A 21,994-nucleotide genomic window follows, 5' to 3' on the forward strand; every position below is an offset into this window, starting at 1 on the left:
TGCAAGTATGTCATACCAGTTCAACCAATCTCATTTCCAGCAAAAGTAATTTGAAAACACAAAAGCAAAAAACTGCGCATGTTGGAAATCTGAAATTAAAAAAACAGCATATGTGGAGATAGAAACAAAGTTAACGTTTCAGGTCAATGACCTTTCATTGGGGCGATTTGAAAGTAATTTATTTAAATTGCATGAAACCAGGGGTGCTATTGAATAAATCCCATCGCTAGAAAATGTCAGACGACTTGTCTTAAAAGCAATTTGCTTTAACTGGGGGGGGGGGGGGGGACTTTTACACGTGTGAATTGTAACCATATAATCATCCAAGTTTACCTTGGCTGAGTTTGGGATAAGTGGTTTGTGATGGAGTCCAGAGATGGGGTAGTGATGCTTAAAATCACACTGTTTGCGCTTAACCTGCTCTTTTTGGTAACGTTAAATACGTTTTTATTTGAAAAGTTAATCCCTGGAATTTAAAAATCTAAATGACTTTGTTGAACTCGAAATAAGTTTGTGTAAATGCTATGCCGATTTGATTAAGTCGCATTAATGTGGACAGTTCGCTCACTTTTTTCTACCCGACCGTTTTAGATGTCTTATTTACCAGAGTTAGTTTCCATAATTTATTTTATTTAAATATGTGGTAAATATAGCGAGAGTGACATCTACGTAAAAGACTTCGTCAGTAAGCTGTGCCCATTTTCAAGTTTCTGAACATGGGTGTTCAGGATCAGGAACTAGTTCGCAAACTGGCGCAGTACTTCTTAATTTTGTTCATCATCGAATACTTTAATTGCCAATTGCTCAAACAGTACTTTCAGCACTCCTGCGGGTAGGAACCTTGTTGAATTTTGCTACCTATTGATTGAGTGGACATATAAATTTAATAGATTTTTAAACATTATTTACTCCTTTTGAAGGATATTTACCTTTTGTCCAAATTACTGGAACGAAGGTGTTTTGAACAGGTTCCCATTTCACCTAATTTTTAAAAAAATGTCGCTCATTTCATCCTGGGTCAGTAGCACCTCCCGTTTCACATTGTGTGGCTTTCCCATCAGGCTGAAGGAAACTACTTAAAGCTACAGGCACTGATTTAGGGAAACAACTACTCTCCAAATACTTCCTTTGAAATGTAATGTAGCCCCATTCTCAGACTGATCAATCACTGTCAAAATGTCCTCCCTTTGCGTTTGTAGCCAGTTGATTGATAAATATCCTTTGCAGTAAAGAGCCTGCCTATTGGTGAATATGACTATAAATATGGGCCAACAAGTTCTAATGGTCAACCTTGAGTCTATGGTGAACCTAGTTTCCTGACTGGCATTAAGCAGCTACGCCTTCTCTGCATTTTGGCGAAGATTAAGTGTGAGATCGGATGTACTGCCTGTTCTTATCAGCTTGGATCTGATATGCCTCTTCTGTGGGGACCATGAATTGGATTCAATTTGAATTAGTTTTCTGAACAAGCCAGGAGAGGGATTCGCAGCATACCCTGTCCACTTTGCATTGGCTTTGTGGCTCTGAGAAAGGAATAAAACTAGAGCAACTGTACATTCCCTTAATCCTGAGATCACCATTAAACAAACCCCTTGTGCTCGCTGATAATGGAGGCTAGGCTTGCTTGTGCCTTTTGTATTGAGGAAGGGCGATTACCCAACTGGCATTGAGTCTTTGGAGAGGGAGTTGGAACATAGAACATAGAACATTACAGCACAGTACAGGCCCTTCGGGCCTCGATGTTGCGCCGACCTGTGAAACCACTCTAAAGCCCATCTACACTATTCCCTTATCATCCATATGTCTATCCAATGACCATTTGAATGCCCTTAGTGTTGGCGAGTCCACTACTGTTGCAGGCAGGGCATGGGATGCCCTTACTACTCTCTTGAGTAAAGAACCTACCTCTGACATCTGTCCTATATCTTTCTCCCCTCAATTTAAAGCTATGCCCCCTCGTGCTAGACATCACCATCCGAGGAAAAAGGCCCTCACTGTCCACCCTATCCAATCCTCTGATCATCTTGTATGCCTCAATTAAGTTGCCTCTTAACCTTCTCTCTAACGAAAACAGCCTCAAGTCCCTCAGCCTTTCCTCATAAGATCTTCCCTCCATACCAGGCAACATTCTGGCAAATCTCCTCTGCACCCTTTCCAATGCTTCCACATCCTTCCTATAATGTGACGACCAGAATTGCACGCAATACTCCAAATGTAGCCGCACTAGAGTTTTGTACAGCTGCAAAATGACCTCATGGCTCCAAAACTCTCTACCTCGACCAATAAAAGCCAACACACCGTACGCCTTCTTAACAACCCTCTCAACCTGGGTGGCAACTTTCAGGGATCTATGTATATGGACACCGAGATCTCTCTGCTCATCCACACTACCAAGAATCGTACCATTAGCCCAGTACTCTGTCTTCCTGTTATTCCTTCCAAAATGAATCACCTCACACTTTTCTGCATTAAACTCCATTTGCCACCTCTCAGCCCAGCTCTGCAGCTTATCTATGTCCCTCTGCAACTTGTAACATCCTTCTGCACTGTCCACAACTCCACTGACTTTAGTGTCATCTGCAAATTTACTCATCCATCCTTCTACACCCTCCTCCAGGTCATATATAAAAATGACAAACAGCAGTGGCCCCAAAACAGACCCTTGTGGTACACCACTAGTAACTGGACTCCAGTATGAACATTTCCCATCAATCACCACCCTTTGTCTTCTTCCAGCTAGCCAATTTCTGATCCAAACCACTAAATTACCCTGAATCCCATGCTTCCGTATTTTCTGCAGTAGCCTACCGTGGGGAACCTTATCAAACGCTTTACTGAAATCCATATACACCACATCAACTGCTTTACCCTCATCCACCTGTTTGGTCACCTTCTCAAAGAACTCAATAAGGTTTGTGAGGCACGACCTACTCTTCATAAAACAGTGTTGACTATCTCTAATCAAATTATTTCTTTCCAGATGATTATACATCCTATCTCTTATAAACCTTTCCAAGATTTTGCCCACAACAGAAGTAAGGCTCACTGGGCTATAGTTAGCTTGGTTGTCTCTACTCCCCTTCTTGAACAAGGGGACAACATTTGCTATCCTCCAGTCTTCTGGCACTATTCCTGTAGACAAAGATGACTTAAAGATCAAAGCCCAAGGCTCAGCAATCTCCTCCCTTGCTTCCCAGAGAATCCTAGAATAAATCCCATCCGGCCCAGGGGTCTTATCTATTTTCACACTTTCCAGAATTGCTAACACCTCCTCCTTATGAACCTCAAGCCCTTCTAGTCTAGTAGCCTTAATCTCTGTATTCTCCTCGACAACATTGTCTTTTTCCTGTGTGAATACTGACAAAAAATATTCATTTAGCACCTCTCCTATCTCCTCGGACTCCACGCATAACTTCCCACTACTGTCCTTGACTGGCCCTACTCTTACCCTAGTCATTCTTTTATTCCTGAAACATCTGTAGAATATGGGTTATCCTTGATCCTGCCAAAGACTTCTCATGTCCCCTCCTGGCTCTTCTTAGCTAACTTGTAACTCTCGAGCGCCCTAACTGAACCTTCATGTCTCATCTTTACGTAAGCATCCTTCTTCCACCTGACCAGTGTTTCGGCTGCTTTAGTAAACCACGGTTCCCTTGCTCGACCACTTCCTCCCTGCCTGACAGGTACATGCTTATCAAGGACACGCAGTAGCTGTTCCTTGAAAAAGCTCCACATTTCCATTGTGCCCATCCCCTGCAGTTTTCCTCTCCATCCAGTGCATCCTAAGTCTTGCCTCATCGCATCATAATTGCCTTTCCCCCAGATATAACTCTTGCCCTGCGGTATATACCTATCCCTTTCCATCACTAAAGTAAACGTAATCGAATTGTGCTCATTATCACCAAAGTGCTCACCTACCTCCAAATCTAACACCTGTCCTGGTTCATTACCCAGTACCAAATCCAATATGGCCTCACCTCTCGTTGGCCTATCTACATACTGTGTCAGGAAACCCTCCTGCACACATTGGACAAATACGGACCCATCTAAAATACTCTAACTATAGCGTTTCCAGTCAATATTTGGAAAGTCAAAGTCCCCCATAACAACTACCCTGTTGCTTTCGCTCCTATCCAGAATCATCTTTGCAATCCTTTCCTCTACATCTCTGGAACTTTTCAGAGGCCTATAGAAAACCCCTAACAGGGTGACCTCTCCTTCCCTGTTTCTAACCTCAGCCCATACTACCTCAGTTGGTGAGTCCTCATCAAACATCCTTTCTGCCACTGTAATACTGTCCTTGACTAACAATGCCACCCCTCCCCCTCTTTTACCACCTTCCCTGAGCTTACTGAAATATCTAAACCCCGGCACCTGCAACAACCATTCATGTCCCTGCTCTATCCATGTCTCCGAAATGGCCACAACATCGAAGTCCCAGGTACCAACCCATGCCGCAAGATCACCCACCTTATTCCGGACGTTCCTGCGTTCCTGGCATTGAAGAAGACACACTTTAAACCACCTACCTGCCTGCCGGTACACTCCTGCAACTTTGAAATCTTACTCATTACCTCACTACTCTCAACCTCTTGTATACTGGAGCACCAAACCCTAGTTTAAACCCTCCCGAAGAGCATTAGCAAATTTCCCCGCCAGGATATTGATACCCCTCTGGTCCAGGTGTAGACCATCCCGTTTGTAAAGGTCCCACCGACCCCAGAATGAGCCCCAATTATCCAGAAATCTGAAACCCTCCCTACTTCACCATCCCTGTAGCCATGTGTTCAACTCCTCTCTCCTATTCCTCGTCTCGCTAGCACGTGGCATGGGTAACAACCCAGAGATAATAACTCTGTCCTAGATCTAGGTTTCCACCCTAGCTCCCTGAATTCCTGCCTTACATCCCTATCCCTTTTCCTACCTATGTTGTTGGTACCTATGTGGACCACGACTTGGGGCTGCTCCCTCTCCCCCTTAAGGATCCCGAAAACACGATCCGAGACATCACGGACCCTGGCACCTGGGGGGCAACACACCAACCGCGTGTCGCTCTCATTCCCACAGAATCTCCTATCTATCCCCCTAACTATGGAGTCTCCAAAAGACTAGTGCTCTACTCCTCTTTCCCCCCCTCCCCTTCCCTTCTGAGCAACAGGGATAGACTCTGTGCCAGAGACCTGTACCCCATGGCTTACCCCTGGTAAGTCGTCCCCCTCAACAGTATCCAAAGCGGTATACTTGTTACTAAGGGGAACGACCACAGGGGATCCCTGTACTGACTGCTTCCTCCCAGCCCCTCTCACCGTCACCCATCTATCTTTATTCCTCGGAGTAACTACATATCTGAAGCTTCTATCTATGACCACCTCTGCGTCCCAAATGATCCAAAGTTCATCCAGTTCCCGAACGCGGTTTCTGAGGAGCGGTAGATGGGTGCACTTCCCACAGATGAAATCAGCAGGGACACTGACGGCATCCCTCACCTCAAACATTCTGCAGGAGGAACATTGCACTACCTTCCCTGCCATCCCCTCTAGAAAAGAAAAAGAAAGAAAGGTAGTGTTATTCACACTACCCCTTAGGTTAAAGGAGGTGGAAGGGTGGGGGACACTACAAGAGTAGTGTCTAGGGTTTAGAAACTGCCCAACTTAAATACAGCTAAAAATAAAACTCTAAACCAGCAACCACTGCGCCCCACACAAAAGCAGCAAACAGCTGTTATGGGCCTGCACAAACAATTTAAATCCTTACTACTTACCCAGCAGTCACTCTGTCCTCATTCCGACTGGATACAGCTGAAAACTCTCTACAGTTAAGTTTATAAAAAAAAAAAAAAAAATTTTCTCAGCATGCACTCACTCAGCAACCACTGCACTCCACACAATAACACCTCAGGGGAAAGAAAAAACTACTCACCAGTCCTCAGTCAATCACTTACCTGCAGGCTGTGACGTCACGATTCAATTTCTTTCTACTTCTACCTGCCCTGGAGCCTTCCTCTCGGCTGAGATCCTTATAGCGGTTGGGTTTTTTTTGGGTTAGAGGAGGGAGTAGGGAGGGAAACACTGAAGTGTTTCAGGTTTAAATGTCACTTGACAACAGCTCCTCCATAAATCACCTTCAAGTTACGGTGACCACAATGCACGTGTGCAATTTTCCCCTGCAACAGCCAATCATCAGCTCCGCTCTACTGCCCTCTGCTGGATGCTTGCCTTCACTTGAACAGCTAGGGTCTCTTGCACAGGTACACCTTCAAGTTACGGTGACCACAATGCACGTATGCAAATTTCCCCCGCAGCAGCCAATCAGCATCTCCGCTCTACTGCCTTCTGCTGGATGCTTGCCTTCACTTGAACAGCTAGGGTCTCTTGCACAGGTACACATTCAAGTTATGGTGACCACAATGCACATATGCAAATTTCCCCCACAACAGCCAATCAGCAGCTCCGCTCTACTGCCCGCTGCGAGTCAAATGCTCCCCACGCCACCCCAATACGGGTCACTGCTTTGAAAGACTGAGATAAACAACAGAAATTCCAAATAATTCAATGATACAGGTATTGACTTTTAAAGTGAAAAGCCAATTTCATTCAACTTTGAATTTTTGAAAATCAATTGAGGCTACTTCATCTGGAGAGTTTTTGTTAGTACATCGTAGTTTCGTTTTAAACATCCATCCCTCCTGATTCAAAGTAATTGTGTGATGTGGCACGTTTACCTTGCCTCCTGATCTGCAGATCTTTGACAATACAGTTTAGAATCTTCCGGATGTGTAGCCTTGCAAAAGCTCATTTTAAACATAAAACAATTATTTTTGTTCTAGGTATTTGGTATTGAACTTGTGTGGATGGGTGCTTCAATTCACCTGAACCTGTATCCCATTTCTTTACTGGCTGGTAAATCGATCTCTGGAGTCCCTGCTGTTCTCCTGATTGTTGGTGTCCTAATTTTTTTCATGGCTATCTTTGGGATTGTTGCTGTTTGGAAGGAAAACATTACTATGATGAAAATGGTAAAATCTGTACTTTGCTTCCATGATTTGTTTTGTTTGTATTCGTAGCTAACATGTGTTTATAAAATGAAGTAAACAGAATGGTTAAACTTTCCGTAAAGCTTTAAATGTTCCCACAGTCAATAATATTATTACACAGACCTTTCTTCCTGCCACTATATTAGCACATGTGTAAGATAATGTTTATTACTTTTAAAAACTAGATGGCTTGCTTGGAACTCTCTGGGCAAAAGGTATTCTAGGTAATCAACCTTTTTAAGTCAACATGCTTTTTTGGAGAGATATACATCACCTTTTAGATTTCTTGATGTGCACTGTAGGAAGAGCTTGCTCAGACATTTGTTTGTTCATTCCTGGCATCTTTTTGGAAGATTTGATCTCCACCTCTCTATCTTGTGCTGCCTCTGCATGTTCCACATGTGTCAACTGCATCTAGTTTATTATATCTATCCTCCTTTTTCCTTCTGCTTCCCCCTCCTACGTTTTCTGTCTCTTGTCTTCTCCTGTCTATCATGTGGTCTAAATGATTGGCGAAAGTATTTAAACCGTTTCTCCTCTTCAGCCATTTCGAGCACTTCCTCATTAGTTGTTCTGTCTGTGAGGTATGCATAACATTCACAGCTAGAATGCATTCAGCTTATTACACTTGGTTATAGTCTGACCTGAGTTCTTCACTTCAGTGGAGGGGTGCACTCTTCTAGGAAAATAGTTTACAAATTTCTACAGTTTGTATATTACAGTTTACCAGAAACTGCTGAAATCTTATTACAAACAGAAGAACAGAATTGGCAGTGAACATTCTACTTGGCTATGGTTCACGTTAGTACAAGTGTCTTCCCACAGTTGCGATAGTCTCTGGTGTTTGACATTCAACAACAACTTGGTACCTAATGAAGCACCCTTCATTAAGATGTTACCAACAAAATTGATGGGTGTAGTATATTTGGGCTTTCAAATGAGGTTAATTTGCAAAATAAAAGCATTTGGGATAGGAGGGGACTAGGCAGAATACAATAGGATTGTATTCATTCTTGCTTTTGGCTAGTGGAGTACCGCAAAGATCAGTACTTGGGCCCCAGCTGTTCGGATTTGGATGTGGGGACCAAATGGGGACCAAATGTAATATTTCCAAGTTTGGAAAGCTAGTTGTGCAGAAGACGTAAAGTGGCTACAGGAGGATTTGGACAGACTTAGTGAGTGGTCAAGATCATAGCAGATGGAATATAATGTGGAATAAAATGAGGTAATCCATCATGGTAGAAGGAACAGATGTGCAGTGCATAAGTGAAGTGTCCAATCAGCCATTACATTACTAGACCTATAGTCACAAGTTCTTCCTGCGTATATTTGCATACACATTTTGACTGCTGCTCCAGACCTGAGCCTATTTCCATGGTGAAAATAGACTGGGCGAGCAGCAGCCAAGTGTGAATGAGGGCAGGAAGAACTGGTTTCATAGATCTAAATGTAAACATCAAGGTACATAACGTGATGGTAAATGGGCATTAGCAAATAGATGATGAGGGTCCACAGTTAAAGTGGGAGGTCACCTAATTGAATAATGTAACTTGTTCTCACTTAAACAAACCGATCTGGATGATGTTTCTGCTTGGTTTTGAACCAAGATGTGTGCAAAGCAAATTTGATAACCAGTAAACTACAATGGATGATTTGGATCTGGTGGAATAAGCATGAAACATCAACGAGCTGAGTTTGGAGATGGTTGATGTCCAGCTGCTCATCAGAGTTTCACTCCATTTTCTTGGGGCTGTTATTGATATGCTTTTCTCCCTCAAAACCTTAACTAATTTATTGGTCCACTCATTTCATACAAAACAACACCTTTTGAACTTGTAGCTCAGTTACTTTGATCTGGGTCAGATCCGTTTGGATGCGGCTGGAGATGGGTGCATGGAACTTCTATGTACTTTCAAAATCGATTGTACATAGGGTAGTTTTCAGAGGATGGATAGGAGAGGGGAGCGTTTCTGACATTTATAAGGAACTTATGGGGTCGGAGGAGATACAGACCAAGGAGCTGAAGCGAGGGAGGAGGAGCTGGGGGGGGGAGATAGAGGAGGGCCTTTGGGCGGACGCGTTGAGTAGAGTCAACATGACCGCAACTTGTGCCAGACTCAGCCTGATTCAATTCAAGGTCGTTCACCGGGCTCACATGACAGTGGCCCGGATGAGCAGATTCTTTGTGGTGGAAGACGGGTGTGCAGGAGGACCAGCGAACCATGTCCAAATGTTCTGGGTATGTCCAAAGCTGAGGGGATTTTGGCAGGGGTTTGCTGACGCCATGTCCAAGGTATTAAAAACAAGGGTGGCATTGAGTCCAGAGGTGGTGATTTTCGGGGTGTCGCAGGATCCGGGAATCCAGGAGGAGAAAGAGACAGACGTTCTGGCCTTTGCTTCCCTGGTAGCCCGGAGGCCATTATTACTAGCGTGGAGGGACTCAAAGCCCCTGAAGTCGGAGACCTGGCTATCGGACATGGCTAGTTTCCTCTGTCTGGAGAAAATTAAGTTCGCCTTGAGAGGGTCACTGTTAGGGTTTGCCCGGAGGTGGCAACCATTCATCGACTGCTACGCGGAGAATTAATCGTCAGCGGGGGAGGGGGGGGTTAGGTTAGCGTAGATTGGGGAGGGAGGTGGTATTTACACTATGTTTATATTTTCATGTACACTGTTTATATTGCTGCTGTTACAATGCCCAAAAAATACCTCAATAAAATGTTTATTTAAAAATAAATCTATTGTACATGCCAATAGACCCCCACCCACTCCCCAGAAATGTACATTTTCTGCAATGTCGGAGAAATTCTGGGAGTAATTTTTTTAATCAACAGTTGCTTAAAACAGCTTGTGCCCTCTACCTACCTGGCAAGGGTGAGTAGTCGATTTTAAAATTGTTTTCTGCAATAATTAAATTGTGTAATTGTCTTGCAAGAACATATTTCTCTGAAAATTATTATTGCTGACATTTGATGTGTTACACTCAACTTGCATAGGATATACAGCACAGAAACAGACCATTCAGCCCAACCAGCTCATGTTGGTGTTAATGTTCCACTCAAAAAACTTCTTTCTCTTTTCTCATCTAAATTTACCATTGTAACCCTCAATTGCCTTCTCCCTCACAAATGCATTTATATTATTTGCTTCAACAACTTCACATTTCTTACCACTCGTGGAGTGAAGTTTCTTCTAAATTCCCGGTTGTATGAAATGTTCTATTGGTCGCCTTTGTTCCCCACAAATTTTTATCCACTTTATCAAAAGCTTTCATAATTTTAAATAGCTCCATTAGGCCCCCTTCAGCCTCCTTTTTCAAGAGAATTGAGACCCAGCCTGTTCCTCCTTTCCTGACTTGTATACACCCACATTTCTGGTATCATCCTTTTTATAAATCTTCTCTGTACCCTCTCTAGTGTCTCTATATTACTTTCATAAAATGACACCAGAACTGCACGCAGTGCTCTTTAAGTGGTTTAACCAGGGTTCCAGCAGAATTTCATCTGTTTCCCTTTTGACAGATTGCAGTACTTGCTGACTTGTGGTGACAAACCTCCTGAAATAATTAAAGTCACACAAAATTGTGCTTTAATGTTCTGACTGCAAATTTGTGTTGATAGCAGTCTGAGCCAGGAAGATGCATGTGGTTCTCCCTTGGAACGACTAGTATTCATTTTGTTTTAAATTGAGTTTAAAACCTATATTTGTGGCCTCCCTGAATCAAGCTCACCTTTTTATAGGTGAAGCATTGTACATATGTTCCTTCAGAATATGTTTCAACTCAATCTCTATGTAATGAACATCCTTCAAATTACTTCAGCTGTTCCATCATATGGTCCCACACAACCCTACTGAGCTGGGAAAGGCAGAAAAATAATTTCACATGAATTGACTTGGGTTTCAATTGCCAAATAACCACTATGGATTTTCAGCAAAACTTGTTGAACCTGATTTAGTTAAAAATAAGAGTTGGTATGTGCTCTGCTTTACATTATATAGCTATTTTACAGATTTTGGCTGGGGGTGCCTTTTTGACTGACTGGGAGGTGGTCTGGGAGCAGCACAAGGAAATCCACAAATTCCCTGTGACGCCACTGACCAATTTCACCACCTGGAAGTCACCCTGTGGATTGACAGACTTGGGGCGAGATTCTCTGACCCCCCGCCAGGTCGGAGAATCGCCGGGGGCTGGCGTGAATCCCGCCCCCGCCGGTTGCCGAATTCTCCGGCACCGGATATTCGGCGGGGGCGGGAACCGCGCCGTGCCGGTTGGCGGCCCCCCCCCCCTCCCGCAATTCTCCGGCCCAGATGGGCCGAAGTCCCGCTGCTAGAATGCCTGTCCCGCCGGCGTAGATTAAACCACCTACCTTACCGGTGGGATAAGGCGGCGCGGGTGGGCTCCGGAGTCCTGGGGGGGGGGGGCGCAGGGCGATCTGGCCCCAGGGGGTGCCCCCACGGTGGCCTGGCCCGCGATCGGGGCCCACCGATCCACGGGCCTGTGCCGTGGGGGCACTCTTTTCCTTCCGCCTTCGCCACGGTCTCCACCATGGCGGAGGCGGAAGAGACTCCCTCCATAGCGCATGCGCGGGGATGCCGTGAGCGACCGCTAACGCTCCCGCGCATGCGCCGCCCGGAGATGTCATTTCCGCGCCAGCTGGCGGGGCACCAAAGGCTTTTTCCGCTGGCTGGCGGGGCGGAAATTAATCCGGCACGGGCCTAGCCCCTTAAGGTTGGGGCTCGGCCCCCAAAGATGCGGAGGATTCCGCGCCTTTGGGGCGGCGCGATGCCCGACTGATTTGCGCCGTTTTGGGCGCCGGTCGGTGGACATCGAGCCGATACCGAAGAATTTCGCCCCAGGTATCCAGTCAAGTGGAGACCACTGGAGGAGAGGCCACATGGGCAGCAAACTCTGGCGGTGGTGGAATTTGGGGTGGGGGGAGGACTGTTAGGTGCTCCTACTGCTATTGGCCCACAAGGGTTCCTGGGGATCCTGGACCAGAGATTGTAAAATCAGCAGATTCCTGCTTCATTAGCATATTAAAGTGCCAACCTATCACCTGGAAATGTGTATGACTGCTTGAGTTAAACCCAAAAGTAAGCAGTTGGAGCCTGCTAACTGACTTTTTTTGGACTGGCTTTATTTTGCTCAGCTAAACAGTCCCTTACCCACTGACCCATGTTTAAAAATTTCCCCCAAACCTACCCACTTCAAAAAAACTGGCAGATTTAAATATGTTTGTTTCATTTTTAATAAATCAACACATTTGCACAGCAAGATGCTGTCATGATATCCACATTAACATATCATGGTGCAATCACACACACACTGATGGACAGGCAGTTGGACCAACCAACACACACACAACATCGCAGCCAATCACCAGTGAGAGCACACACACTATAAATCAGGGAACAACACAGTTCCCTCTCATTCTACCAGGAGATAGCTCAAGAGTGTTCAATCGCATCATGGAACAGATGATGGAGGGCATCGAAGGGGTACGCGTCTACGTAGACAATGTTATGATCTGGTCCACACCACAGGAGCACATCAGTCATCTCCAGCGTGTCTTTGCACGGATACGGGATCAGGGCCTGCGCCTTAACCGAGCCAAATGCTCTTTTGGCCAGACTGAGCTAAAGTTTTTGGGGGACCACATCTCCCGGTCGGGTGTGCGGCCGGATGCCGACAAAGTGGCAGCCATCGCAGCCATGCAGCAGCCATCAGACAAGAAGGCAGTGCTGCGCTTTCTCGGGATGGTCAACTTCCTGGGGAAGTTCATTTCTAACCTTGCTTCGCACATGACTGCTCTTTGCCACCTGGTCAAAAAGACAATGGAATTCCAGTGGCTGCCCGCACACCAGAGCGAATGGGAGGAGCTCAAGGTCAAGCTCACTGCCCCGGTACTGGGGTTTTTCGATACCACACGGGAAACAAAGATCTCAACTGACGCCAGTCTGGCATTGGGGCGATACTCCTGCAACGGGACGACACCGCATCATGGGCTCTAGTCGCCTTTGCGTCGCGGACCATGACCCCCACAGAACAGCGCTATGTGATTGAGAAGGAGTGCCTAGGCCTGTTGACTGGCATCGACAAGTTTCACGATTATGTATATAGTCTTCCGCAGTTTACTGTGGAGACCGACCATCGCCCCCTGGTCGGCATCCATTCAGAAGGACCTCAACGATATGACCCCTCTCCTCCAGCGCATTCTGCTCAAGCTCCGGAGGTACGACTTCCAACTTGTCTACACCCCGGGGAAGGATCTCATCATCGCAGATGCTCTGTCCAGGGCGGTCAACACACCGCCCGACTCGGAGGGGTTCGTTTGTCAGGTCGACGCACAGGTAGCCTTCACATCTGCCAATCTGCCGGCCACTGGTGCACGTCTGGCCCACATTCGCCGTGAGACTGCGGCTGACCCCCTTCTACAGCGTGTGATGCGCAACACGACGGGAGGGTGGCTCAAGGGGCAGTGCCCACAATTTTACAAATGTCCGGGATGACTTGGCCGTCATTGATGGTGTCCTCTTGAAGTTGGACCGGATCATGATCCCACACAGCATGCACCGGCTTGTCCTCCAACAACTGCACGAAGGCCATCTCTGAGATGAAAAGTGCAGGCGGGGGACCCGAGAGGCTGTGTACTGGCCGGGCATCAGCGACGACATCGCCAACATGGTGCTCAACTGCCAGAGGTTTCAGCCGGCGCAACCCCCTGAGACCCTTCAGCCCCATGAGTTGGTCATGTCCCCCTGGTCAAAGGTGGGTGTGGACCTCTTTCATGCGCTTGGCAGGGACTACATTATTCTTATTGACTACTTCTCAAGTTATCCGGAGGTCATACGCCTGCACGACACGACGTCATCAGCTTTGAAACCTTTGCTCGACATGGAATTCCGCTCACCGTCATGTCTGACAACGGGCCTTGCTTTGCAAGTCAAGAATGGTCTTCTTTTGCCACGTCATACAACTTCAAACACGTGACGTCCAGTCCCTTGCATCCTCAGTCGAATGGCAAGGCGGAAAAGGGCATCCACATTGTGAAGCGGCTCCTCTGCAAGGCTGCTGATGCCAGGTCTGACTTCTGTTTAGCCCTGCTGACCTATCGCTCGGCCCCACTGTCTACGGCCTCTCTCCAGCCCAGCTGTTGATGGGTCGCACCCTCCGGACCACTGTGCAGTCCATTCATGTTCCTGACCTCGACCATGCTCCAGTATTGCGAAGGATGCAACAACAGCGTGCTCAGCAGAAGGTGGCACATGACGCTTGGGCGACTGATCTTCCTGCCCTGGCGCCTGGAGACAACATCCGCATATACCTACCGGAGGATGGCTGGTCGGCAACCGCCGAGGTTCTCCGCCACGTGGCTCCCCGCTCATTCCTGGTTCATATGCCTGATGGCTCCATTCACCGCCGTAATCAGCGGGCCCTTCGTCTGGTTCCGCGCTCGCTACGAGATCATGCACCAGTGCCACGCCCTCCTGTTGTCCCTGATGTCGACTTTGTTGAGCTTCCTGCCACTCTGCCTCTTCCTCTCTCGCCCGTGGCCAGGCCCATTCCTCAGCCGGTGGATCCTGATCCACCCTTGAGGCGGTCAACCCGAATTCGTCGCCCACCTGAGAGACTTGACTTATGAGCCTGTTAGCACATTGGACTCACTGAATTGTTTTACAGTAATGTTAACGAGTTTCTTTTCTTGTCATTCATTGTTCCAGAAGTGTTCTCTCGTCGTTTGTTGATTGCCTTTGTTCTGTTATTGGTACAACGTCGTTGCTCTGTTGCACCTAACACCTTCTGTATATAGTTTAGCTTCATGTACATGTTGTAAATATTGCGCACACATACTCAGATGCACTCAGTACATATTTCTATTTATTATCATGTAGGCACATATCCTTTGTGAAAGGGGGGAATGTCATGATATCCACATTAACATATCATGGTGCAATCACACACACAATGATGGACAGGCAGTTGGACCAACCAGCACATACATAACATTGCAGCCAATCACCAGTGAGAGCACACGCGCTATAAAACAGGGAACATCACAGTTCACGCTCATTCTACCAGGAGATAGCTCAGAGCACAGAGCTCACAGCGCGCCACTCAGATATAGACCATGTGCTGAGTGCCTCACTAAGATAGTGATAGGGCTGGGTCCACAGGTTAGTTGGTGAAGCACGTACCCAAGCCAGTAGTTAGTTGTTACCGTTGGTTAGACAATAAAACCGAGTTGTACCATCTACAGCCGTGTTGGATCATTTGTGCATCAGAACACCCAACACGACAGATGCATAATCTGGAACCCCATGCTCCTTCAAAATTTGATGTCTTATGCATTCACCATGCCATCAGCCACCTTTGGCTCTGAACTCAAATTTCATCCTTGCCTCTCCACTTCTATAAGTTTTTATCTTTCAGATTTGTTCTGTATGAAGTGCTACTCTTACTTTTTTTTTCCTGCATAAGTGTGAGATTAGTGCAATTTGTTAAATTAAATAGATTGGTCCTTCACTTGGGTAGCAATCTGAGACAATGACTTTGCATTGATTTCAATTAAATTCTATATTGTTATGCTTTTAAAAATTGAGTCCTTCCTGTCATTTCCTTTGTTCCCGTATGTTTTTTTCTGTTTTATTATTTTTTGGTCTGTGGAAAGGGGTGGTAGATAGTCAGTTACATCTTCTCACCATTTAATTATGATACTGTACATGATAAACGTTACTTGTGTTTTAAAGTTACAAAGTTGATACTGTTGTTTATTGGGCCCAACCAAGGATCCCTGATATTTTAAATAAAATCTAATTTCACCTGTGTTGCGACTCCAGATCAAGTGAGGCTGGAATTGACCGTGCACTAACCCAGGAAGTTGTGACAAAAATTATGATCTGCTGGGGCATGTCAAATAAAGATTACCTTGCAAAATGGTTGAAGTTCTAGCAGACAAAATTCCCACGGATGTTCAGCCCAATATTCAAGATTTATTAGGTTATTGCTTTTGGAGTTGTAATTTAGTAATTTCTAGTTGTAATAGTTCTGCTGTGCCAAAAACTGACTTCAAACAAAGAAAATTTAATTTATTGAATTGAAGGACGAATGGTCATATTTGATTCACATTAATACATTTTCTTCTGCAGTTTCTGATTCTGATGATTCTCATCTTTTTTGTGGAAGTAACTGTTGAGGTGTTTATATATATCTTCAGGAACCAGGCAAGTATTGTTTTTATAGAAGCAGTACATTTTTGTTGGAATTCTGTAAAATGTACTATACTTGACCCCCATGCTAAATTTCTGGCATAATTTTACATTGTGTTATCTATCCCAGGTTCTGACTTTTGCATTCTCTATTCTGTAGGTGTACAGTACCATAACTGACAGTCTGGAGAAATCAATTCCTGGTTACACAAAGCCTGTTCATGGATTTGAGTCAAAACTGGAAACCTTGATAGATCAGCTGCAAATCCAGGTTTTCTTTTTCTTCAATTGCTTTTCCTCTTCTTCATCTGTTGCTGTTATGAAAGAAACATATGGCTTTGATGAAGTGTTGAAGATTCTAGTAATTCTAATCAACTGTTTTGTCTGCATTCTAGTTAAGATAACTTACTTTTAGAATTTAAAAATGTTGGTTGATTTTTTTTTTAAAAAACTGTTCTAAGGACTTAGCTGGTCCTTTTTATAGCAAAATTATATCATTGACGTGTTTAATAAAGAAAGCTCTGGTGATTGGGAGAGTGGTTCAAGAATGGATTTTGTTCTACTTGAACAAATGCTACTAAACTGGATTACCTTAGAAATAGTGGAAATTTAAAAGTGATATAGTTGGGGATATCAGATGTTCAATGTACTGTGCAGGAATTGGGATTAGAATCATAGAATTTACAGTGCAGAAGGAGGCCATTCGGCCCATCGAGTCTGCACCGGCACTTGGAAAGAGCACCCTACCCAAGGTTAACACCTCCACCCTATCCCCATAACCCAGTAACCCCATCCAACACTAAGGGCAATTTTGGACACTAAGGGCAATTTATCATGGCCAATCCACCTAACCTGCACATCTTTGGACTGTGGGAGGAAACCGGAGCACCCGGAGGAAACCCACGCACACACTGGGAGGATGTGCAGACTCCGCACAGACAGTGACCCAAGCCGGAATCGAACATGGGACCCTGGAGCTGTGAAGCAATTGTGCTAACCACAATGCTACTATTTGTAGCAGCATTGTAAATTTTTTATCTATGGATGCATTGGTATTTCTTCCTCAAATGGTAAGAGCCCATAATTATGAATAAACTAGTTTTTAAAATCTCTTGAGCAAGCACCAAATAGGAGGCGTTATGGCTGCGCTTTCCATTTTATCTTTCTTCCTCCTTTTTGTTCCTTCAAAAATCACCTTGCGTTCCTGCTCGTTGTTTCTTTTTAATGACATACAGAATTCCAAATTTCTGTTTTCCATTCTGATTTTCCGTTGTTTCATGTTCTTGTGTGGCATTACTCTTTGCATTTTGTGCTGCTCTTTTGTTTACTCTTATCGGTACCTGACTGAATAGATTACAAGGAGAGGTGCTTGATTGCACTTGAAGGATTCACAATTCTTTCAAAAGCTGAAACTTTCCATGAATATCCAAACCAAATTTATTTTGAAAGATGAAGTAGAAGCCTGGGCTGTTCATTTCTGTGAGAACACCCATTTGACTCTGAGCAATTTGAATGTTGAAGCCCTGGTGTGCCTGCAGTGCTGTACTTGACCAGGTGAGCACAGTAAGAAGTCTTACAACACCAGGTTAAAGTCCAACAGGTTTGTTTCAAATCACTAGCTTTCGGAGCACTGCTCCTTCCTCGGGTGAATGAAGAGGGAGGTTCTTGGAGATCCCCTCCACTTTGAGCCGGCGGTGTCGATGGTAGCCATGATGTGGAGATGCCGGCGTTGGACTGGGGCGAGCACAGTAAGAAATATCCACATCATGGCTACCATCGACACCGCAAACTGCCGGCACAAAGTGGAGAGGATCTCCAAGAACCTATCTCTTCATTCACCTGAGGAAGGAGCAGTGCTCTGAAAGCTAGTGCTTTGAAACAAACCTGTTGGACTTTAACCTGGTGTTGTAAGACTTCTTACTGTGCTCAACCCAGGTCTGACCCTTATTCAAACATGTGTGGCTGCAAGGCCACTTTAAAACTACCATTTAGAACATAGTGTAGAAAAAGGCCATTCAGCCCATCGAGTCTGCACTGACCCACTTAAGCCCTCACTTCCACCCTATCCCCGTAACCCAATAACCCCTCCGAACCTTTTTGGTCACTCAGGGCAATTTAGCATGGCCAATCCACCTAACCTGCACATCTTTGTAGACTGTGGGAGAAATCCGGAGCACCCGGAGGATACCCACACAGACACTGGGAGAACGTGCAGACTCGCACAGACAGTGGCCCAGTGGGGAATCGAACCTGGGACCCTGGCACTGTGAAGCCACAGTGCTATCCACTTGTGCTACCCATAAAACAATTTGTTGCAGTGAAGTGGAGAAATTGTAGAACCTGAACGGGAGAAACAACAAGAACACACTGTAGGGTAGAAATGCACGACTGGCTTCTTATAGTATACACAACAATAATGAAAATACTACTCCTGTCCCCAAAGGGACACCCTCCCTGACCTGCACCCAGGTCAGGGTTTTTAGACTGAGCAGTTCCCCTTTAAGGGGAAACCCTGCCCCCAATTACTGAGGGAGTTTGTACTCCGCTGTGTAAGGGGTAAATCAAATGGAGCACAGTCCTTGGCCACCAATGGGGTCACAACACCAACCATTTTAAAGCTTTGAGATTGTTTCAAGCTTGTGATTTAGTTCTGCAATCTCTTGAAATTGCTTTTGAACCTGGTCAAACACCCAGTAAGTGATGGTAGTGAGTCTGCTGTTACTAAGAAAACGGCCGAGCATTGAGTGGATGGTTTAAAGCATCTGGTTGGAGAATGGGCAGTTGATATTGGTAAAATGCTTGGGGTACCGTTGAGTACGATCCTTGGAACACTGATCACAGCAAGTAATGGCAGGTGAGTCAGACTAGAAGCAGCATAACCGAGAACATGGAAAGATTCTTGGTAATCGGGATCGAAGACCAAAACCAGTACTGCTACCTCTGTTTGAAGACTTGGGATGAACAAGGTGAGTGTTGGCAATGGGAAATCTTCACTGCTGGTAGTGAATGGTTTGTGCTTTTCCAAGAGGTGTTGCTATCTGCTCCATCTTGGTGAATGGCAAATAAGCCGATGAATTCCCCAGTGATTGAAGATGGTGACTACTCTCCCAAACAAGTTTTCAATATTAATGAGACAACTTTATTGGCAGTATCCAAAATGGCGAAGACTACAAGCAGCCAAGATCACCTGATTGCTCTGCTTGGTGGGAACACACCAGGCAATTTCTAAGCCCTTAGTGGTGTACCAGCCTGAGACACCACCAGCTTGGAGGGAGTAGATCTGTGTCAATTGGTCTTCAAATGAGAGAGCCTGGACAACATAGTGCTGTTTTAAAACAAAAAAAAGAACAATTCTCTGTACACCAGCCCTGCTTGGAGCACATATTGCGCCAGAGAAAATATTACCTTCTAAGATATTGTTCCTCTTGGTCATTGTCTGAAAGTGTGAAGGTGACTTTTCTGACCGGTGAATGCACAGTACTGCACACGGTGACGGTGAATCTCAGCGCTGCAAGTGCCGGGAAACTCACGGCTAAAACTTCCGCTATGGGACTTTTGTTCCCAATTAATTGAATTGCGCCTAGTATGCTTCCCTCTCAATACAAAAACTAATTTGAGGTCGATTGCAGTAATAGGGGCAACTGAAGAGCCTTTAGGACAAACTGGGTAATGAGATTACTGACAAAACAGTAGCCTAGTGAAGGTGTAGAATCTACCAAAGAGATGGGGACAATGCCACAGATAATCAAGTAATTGTGGAAAAGCAATTCCAAGAAAGGTTTGGAGGGAACCAATTAAAACATTGAGACACTGGAGCAAGTCGGTCACTGATGCTGACTGATGCAAATCCCTATAGTAGGAATGGGTTTTTATCTTGCTGAATGACCTGGCAGGCTGAAAAATATTAGCCTCACCTTTTTTTTGAGTGTTGAAACAACCAGTGAAAGTGGGATGCTAGGGGAGGAACATCGGGATTGTTTTGTTTCCAGATCACGACTAGATTTCATGCCCAAATTAGAGAGGAAAAGGAAGGACTGGGGGAAAAGGACTGACTTAAAATGAAGTTCATCTGAGAATATTTTCAAAGATGAGCAATAAGGAGGACGGTAAAGAGAATGAGATTGACCTACTTTAGCTCATTTTCTTAATTAAACTTATCCAGAGTTGAGAGAACCATATCCAACAGCCAACCAATCCCATGTGTTAATGAGGAAAGGGCAACTACTCCCAATACCAGCACATGAGGAATGGGCAGTGGCAACTTTCAACGGCAGGTCACTTGGGCATTAGGAATATGCAAGTTAAAGTACAAAAACTTTTTTTATTTGCTAGGATTACATAAAGATGTGGTTAAATTCTGCTAGACAAGTCAGGTAGCGGCAAAACCCCAATCATCAATTAAACTTGTACCTTCATTCTGATACCAGCTTTTTAAGGACCATTTAGTAAGGTCCCTATCTAAAAGCAGAAGTGGCAATCCATTTCTTTTTAACCAACGTTTCAGCAAGGTTTTCTGAGGCAGTGCTTTGGGGGAAATTATAACAAGTGGTAGCAGAAAAGTCAGTTCAATATTCTTTTTAAACAAGATATGGATGACAATTGGATCAAGGCTCAAAATTTGCACCACAAATATTCAAACAAATGATTTGGCAATAAAATGGTCTTCCAGTTATCTGCAGTCTTAAAGGAGCATTAGAAAGATGGCATCAAACTTGCTATGGTTCGAAAGCCAATTATCAGAAATGTCTGAATGAGTTCAGATACATGAATTCCATTTTTACTGTTTGCCATTGGGATAACCCTAATGAGTCCACAGGATTGCGTCCTTTTGAATTAATATGGACATGAGGTGAGATGACTTCTAAATTAGAGGTATTAATGAATCAAATGTGTCAAATTTCAGAGTTTTTTTTGTTTGTTCATGGGATACAAGTGTCTGGTTGGGCTATCATTTATTGCCCATCCAAGAAGAGTCTACCACATTGCTGTGGATCTTAGTCACATGTTAGCCAGACCAGGTAAAGACTGCAGATTTCCTTCCTTAAAGGACATTATTGAATCAGATGCTTTTAAAGACAATATGACAATGGTTTCATGGTCACCTTTTAGACTTTTTTTAAAGTCCAGATTTTTATTGAATTCAAATTTCACCATCTGCCATGGCAGGATCGAACCTGGGTCCCCAGAGCATGACTCTGGGTTTCCTGGATTACTAGTCCAGTGACAATACTACTACACCACTGCCTCCCAAATGTATGTGAGTTGGCCAGCCAGGATAGGAATGTATTCAGTGGTAAAATTGTAGGGAGTGAAATGTAAATATCAGAATACTGAGTGAATCAGGTCAAATTCTAAAGTCGACCTCTAGTATTCTAATTGGACAACAGAGGTGCTTGAAAACATGGATCAGATGTTAAGCTACCTTCCAGAAATCTGTCAAACTGTTAACCAGCTCATGAATCAATTTGTGTGAGTAGGCCAGGGAAAATGTCTTTGATCACACATGTTGAGGTTGGTGATGCATTACCCATAAAGCAACTTCCTGACAGAATCGACCCAGAGCTCTGGTCCAGCGGTAGGGATGCTACCAGTGCTGCACCACAAGGCCTCCCATGTTGATTACGGAAAATAAGAGTCATAGTCATACAGCGCAGAAAAGGCTGTTCTGCACCAACAATAACTACCCCTAATATTGCGCGAATCCCACTTACCAGCACTATCCCATATCCTTGAATGTGATGGTGTTTCAAGTGTTCA

At 44.8% G+C, this 21,994-nt stretch overlaps 1 protein-coding gene across 1 annotated transcript in view; it reads left to right on the forward strand.

The window, feature by feature from the left end:
* The first annotated feature begins 376 nt into the window (after positions 1-376).
* The window catches only part of LOC140407785 (CD63 antigen-like), a 53,968-nt gene continuing 32,350 nt past the window's right edge, over positions 377-21,994 (forward strand). The window contains exons 1-4 of the mRNA XM_072495048.1: positions 377-429; positions 6,827-7,015; positions 16,178-16,252; positions 16,398-16,508. Of these exons, the coding sequence (XP_072351149.1) occupies positions 388-429; positions 6,827-7,015; positions 16,178-16,252; positions 16,398-16,508 (417 nt within the window). The 5' untranslated portion in view covers positions 377-387. The remainder of the gene's footprint in view (positions 430-6,826; positions 7,016-16,177; positions 16,253-16,397; positions 16,509-21,994) is intronic.

The sequence above is a fragment of the Scyliorhinus torazame genome, chromosome 2, assembly GCF_047496885.1.
Source record: "Scyliorhinus torazame isolate Kashiwa2021f chromosome 2, sScyTor2.1, whole genome shotgun sequence".
NCBI lineage: Eukaryota > Metazoa > Chordata > Chondrichthyes > Carcharhiniformes > Scyliorhinidae > Scyliorhinus > Scyliorhinus torazame.